We start from the raw sequence: 5023 nt of genomic DNA on the forward strand, positions 1-5023 counted from the left end.
CCCCACGGGAACAGTGGCTGACTGTCAACCGCCGCAGGGCCGCCTCACCCTGGCCCACATGGGCTGGCGCACCACCGCCTCCACGCCAGCCTCGGGCCAGCGCTGGAGACCACCGACGCTCACAACGGAGCTCCACAGGTGGGTGCTGCCCTGCTCCCCACTGCACGCCCCGGAGAGCACTGCATGCTGTGGGGTCCCGCGACAGCCCCTGCACGCCGAGGACCCGGACGGCGGCCTGCAGACCCCACACAGCACTCCACGCACAGGGCCTTAACTGTGTATTTTTCTCAGCGGCCACCGGGGGGCACGTTGCATGGAGGCCCCGTTCAGAGTCCGGCCGCGGGCTCTCACAGGCGCGCGGCCCCTCCCGCCTCAGTAGGTCCATGAGTGTGTCCCAGAGCCGAGCTGCCACGCGAAGTTCTGCTCCAAAGCCTCTTCTGAGGCCTCCTGGGTGTTGGAGCGAGCAGCGGGGCCTTGCCCGAGTCCCAGGGACCCCTGTCCACAAGTCCCGGGGCTGGCCTACTCCAGAACCACGGTGCCGCCCACAGCCTCCAGGGCCGCCTTGATCTTCTCCGCCTCGGCCTTGGCGACGTTGGCTTTGATTTCCTGGGGCAGAGACTCCACCAGCTTCTTTGCCTGCGGGAGGGCGACGTCAGACAGCAGCCCTGGGTGCCCAGCCTGCCCTGGGAGGGGCCCCTGGGGACTCACCTGCACAAGGTTTATGCCCTGCACATAGTTCTTGATCTCCTTGATCAGCTTCACTTTGTCCACGGGCTTTGCCTCGGTCAGGCGGACCGTGAAATGAGTCTGTTCTTTCCGTTTGGGGACATCTTCTTCCACTGCCTGGGAGAAAGGGACAGAAAGTGGGCAGCAAGGCGAGGAAGGATGGCATGGGGTAGGCGCATTTGCTCACGGGCTGCCCCATTCTGTGACCCCAAAGGCAAGGCCTAGGCCGACAGCCCTGCAAAGCCTGCGATGCCAGAGAAGGCCGCGCCAGGCCAGGCGGGCTCAGATCGCCCAACTGGCCAACCCCCTACCCGCGCGGTGCCCTCCCGTCCCTGTTCGCTTTTCGGTCAGACCTGACCCCATCACCCAGAGAAGTTTCCATATCTCCACAGCCTATTCTAAAAGAGCCAACTGTACCAGCCCCTCGGTTCCCACACCCTTTACAAACTGTAACTTGTCAAACAAGGAAGTGACACCAAAAATACTTTACGAATAAAATAATGTTATAGAAAAGCAGTGCCATTCCAGTCCTCGGTCAAGCCTAAGATTATCTGTCGATGACAAATGTACAACCAGCTTCAGCTTCAATGTCACTAAGTGACCAACAATGAGACAACTGGGCATGACAGAGCTCCAGTGAAATCTGAATAGGTTAGGACGATCCTTGTGCCGAGGGCTGCTGGCCGTGCAAGAAAATATCTGCTTTTAGGGACACGTGGACCACAGTGAGGACGGGCTACGAGCCAGAGACAGGCCAGGCAGGTGTAGCAAAGCCTCGGCTGTTACTAAGGCTGGGAGTGATCGCGTTACTATTCCTGCTTAGGCATAATTTGAGACTTTTTGTAACACAAATTGCAAAACAACCCCCAAATCAGTGTAGCTTCAAGTCCGCTGGTTTCCCCGCAGAGACCCAAACGAGTCCCGGCATCCCAAGGATGAAGCTGCCTGTCGCCTCCCGGTCCTGCGCCTCACGGCCCTGTGCCCGCCGACCCTCTGCCAGGAGCGCCTTGCTCTCTTCCTCAACTCCTCATGTCTCCTCTCAGAGTGCCACCTGCTCATGGCTTTCCTGGAAATTGTTACCCTCCCCCTCAAGTTCCTGCCTACTTTCTCCCCAGGGCACGTATAACGCTACCATTCGACATAACTCTCTTCTGTCTTTTCCTCTTCTCTGGCTCACCATCTGTTCCCCACTAGAAACACGGTCTCTACTGGGCAGGGACCTGCACATCCCCAGCAGGGAGGAAGTCCCAGGGAGGCTGACAAGATGCCCAGAGCCAGAAGCACACACAGATTCGCAGGCTGTGTTGACTGATGCAGGGCCAAAACGAGAGACGAGAAATCTGGCCATGTGATGTGAGGCCAGATGGGAATGGGGCATCAGAGAAACGTCTCTTTCCGCCTGAGACCTAGCCTGGGCTCACCTCGGGCGCTTCCACGGTAGGGGCAGCTCCCGGCATCACACTGCCCATCGGCATGACTCCAACATCCTGTATCTTCAATGTTTTCTGCAGAGACAGAGAGCCATCTCAGACCTGGCTGTCATACCCAGACACGCTCAGGGACAAGTCTAGCACGGTCCTCGCACTCAGGGAGCAGCACACTTTTCACGATTTACCAAACTCCCCAAATACACCAGGAACAAGACACGGGCCCCAGACATCACTGCCCAGGCCTGGCCCGTGATACCTTCAGGAGCTCGTTGAGGTCTGAGATCTCCAGGAGCGTGAGGTTGGCAATGTCCTGGACCAGCTGCTGGATCTTGGGGGGGTACTCCTTGGGGGCGTTATCCAGGGGTGCACCGGCAAGAGCCTCTCCCCGGCGATGGCTGCTGCATCTCATCAGCCGCACGGTGCAGACACGCGGCGCCTGTTGCCTACACGCCATTCAAACAGACTGGTCAACCTGGCACAGGTGGGTGACACAGTCCAGGCAGGTAGGTGCCACGACCTCAGGTCTAGCTCCTTGGTCCCAACCCAGGGTTCTGATTCCAGAGTCCACATGGATAGCAAGGGGGTTTCTCAGTTACTTTACTTTCTTCAGGAGCCTCAGAAACCTACATAATTACTGCAAACATGCTACCCAGTTCGCTTCCTGGTTTGAATGAACCCTCAGCCCACGGGGGAAAGGCAATTACTTGAAAGCGTTTTCGCATAAAGCCTTTCAGAATCTGGGTCCCTCTTCGGCTGAACGCCGGATGCACGGATGGGAGTCCTACCACGTCACTAAGCTGCGGGGGAAACTGAGGCCCAAAGAGGGGCAGTAACTCGTCAAAGGTCATCCATCTGGGGCTACTCCGGCACTCTCTGCAGCCCGCGCGGTTAGGGGATCCGCACGCAGGGAGCCTCGTGCCCCACACCCTTGCCAGAACCTGCGGAATTGGGGTGGCCTCCCGCCCGCTGCCCCGATCTGAACCATCGGTGGCCAGCCGAAGGCCCGCACTATGCCCGCCCGGCCCTCGGCAGTACCTGGCGAGGCGGAGCGTGGTGCCCCGAAACCCGAGACACGGCCCCCACAGGGGGCGAGCAGCCGCCGGCAGCATCGCTCCGCGGGCGGGAAGGTCACACGCGGCTCCCGAGGAGGGACGCTCTAGCCGCCAGGGCTGCAGAGTATAGGAGGTGAGGAGGACGCTCTAGCCGCCGGGCATACAATGAAGAGGAAACTCTAGCCGCCGGATCCGCGGAGCATACGAGCCGAGGAGGACGCTCTAGCCGCCGGGCCGCCGGGAAAAGGCGTTGGGGAGGACGCTCTAGCCGCGCCTCGCGCTTGCTTACTCTCGTTCCCCGAGATTACCCACAAGGCCGCGGGCCGCGCAGGCGCAGAGTTTCGTTGGCGCCGGTGATCGGTTCCGGCCCTCGCCCCTAGGGGCGAACGGAGGCCAGAAAAGGCTGAGGTCTGGTGACAGGCTCCATCCGAGTCGGGAAGGCGGGCCCGGTCCGTATTGAACAGCGCAGTGAACCCTGCCGAAGTCGCGTCTGCTGAAGTGGCTTTCGGCTCGTCACGTTTGCTCTGCGGCCCGCAGCCGGTGGTCACCCAGTGCGCGGGATTCCCGCTGTCCTCTTGCCAGCCTGCTCTTGGGCATCTTCCTCCACCGAACGGCTGCACGTTTTCCCTTTCGGTCCTGGCCGGCTCGGGACTCTGCTTAGAGTTCGCTAAAGGTTGTAATTGAGCTTGGAAGGGGTGAGTGATGGGGTCGTGGGCGGAAGGGCTAGCACTTCCCCTGGAAGAAGAGAATTTGTAAGCTCTGCTGTCTCAAGATGCCCGAATCCTCTATGATCCTTACTCTCGGTCCAGCTCCCAAACCTGCGGCCCGCGGGGTATCTTCAGCTCAGCTCTGCTGCAGCGTCTGCCCTGAGGGGCCTGGGTCTTTGCTCTTTATACGCAGCCAGTGGAAGAACAAGTAAAGTCTCCTTTCTCAGTTGCCACAGGTGATTTTCTGAGAGCCAGCGCTGGAGCAGCCCGGCTTTGGGTCAGATTAGAAGGCATGGCTGCCCTCTGCCCAACTGCTATTCTGGCCCTGCCTTTGATCTGAGCCTAGCAGCCTCTGTGCCTATTAAATGATTCAATTTCTTTGAAGAAGAGCTAATGCTGGGGTCTCTGTGGGGCTTGGGTATTTAAGGCGGTGTCCTGAACTCCATGCTGAACAGGCTGCGAGTCTTTAGCATCATCTAGGCTGTAACTAACTACCATTGTCCTGAAAGGAGAACCATGAGCCTGCATGCCTGCCAGGAGTCAGGGCCAAGCAGGGCTGGGGGCGGGGCATTCATCATAGTGGTGCCCCCAGTGCCCAGTCTCAGGGTGGAGATGGCAGATCTGCAGCTGGGGCCGGAGCAGTGTTCCCTGGGGAGACTGCCTGTGGAGCTGGGCCTGGAGCAGGGGCCAAGCTGGCCTGCGGGGGTATGCGTACACGTCCCTGTCCAGAGCTGGACCAGCTGCCCACCCCTTTACTCTGAACAGACACCGATACTTGTTGAAAGGTTTTATTACCGCTGTCCCATTCTGTCTACTCTGGGCACCAGGTGAGATGACAGCTCAGAAGCAGAGAAGCTGAAGACAAGCCCCCACCCTTCCCGCGAGGGCCAGAAATGCCCCTGCTGACAGACTGGAGGCCACGCTAGAGGGCTCTGGGGCGCTCTCACACTAGTCACAGACCAGAGGCCCCCACGGTCTCACGGGCAGGGGGAACAGGAGGGCAGAGGGACCCCACTCCACGCAGCCCTTATGGGACCCTGGACACACCAGGCTGGGGGCTTGTGGTCAGAGACCCTTCCCTTCTGCCCTCTGCCCCGAGGCCCAGCCC

The 5023-nt window shown here is 60.0% G+C and overlaps 1 protein-coding gene across 2 annotated transcripts; it reads right to left on the reverse strand.

The window, feature by feature from the left end:
• Nucleotides 1-261: 261 nt before the first annotated feature.
• Nucleotides 262-3402, reverse strand: MRPL12 (mitochondrial ribosomal protein L12). Of its 2 annotated transcripts, none has more exons than XM_006912159.3 (5): nt 3192-3402; nt 2413-2599; nt 2148-2231; nt 709-843; nt 262-636 (listed from the first exon to the last, which is right to left on the reverse strand). In XM_006912159.3, the coding sequence occupies exons 1-5, from the start codon at nt 3263-3265 to the stop codon at nt 520-522; spliced, it is 597 nt and encodes a 198-aa protein (XP_006912221.2). In that variant the 5' UTR covers nt 3266-3402; the 3' UTR covers nt 262-519. The 2 variants fall into 2 exon arrangements, with proteins under 2 accessions (XP_006912221.2, XP_015445049.1); XM_015589563.2 differs by having other exon boundaries at nt 2413-2628; nt 3192-3318.
• Nucleotides 3403-5023: the final 1621 nt, after the last annotated feature.

The sequence above is a fragment of the Pteropus alecto genome, unplaced genomic scaffold, assembly GCF_000325575.1.
Source record: "Pteropus alecto unplaced genomic scaffold, ASM32557v1 scaffold134, whole genome shotgun sequence".
NCBI classification, from domain to species: domain Eukaryota; kingdom Metazoa; phylum Chordata; class Mammalia; order Chiroptera; family Pteropodidae; genus Pteropus; species Pteropus alecto.

What these genes read in the sequence shown, in the direction of transcription:
- MRPL12 (XM_006912159.3), bottom strand. Translation starts at nt 3,265, where the DNA reads ATGCTGCCGGCGGCTGCTCGCCCCCTGTGGGGGCCGTGTCTCGGGTTT. An exon ending in ACCTCAACGAGCTCCTGAAG is followed by an intron (nt 2,232 to 2,412) that starts GTATCACGGGCC and finishes CTGTCTCTGCAG; the next exon opens with AAAACATTGAAGATACAGGA. An exon ending in CTACCGTGGAAGCGCCCGAG is followed by an intron (nt 844 to 2,147) that starts GTGAGCCCAGGC and finishes CCTTTCTCCCAG; the next exon opens with GCAGTGGAAGAAGATGTCCC.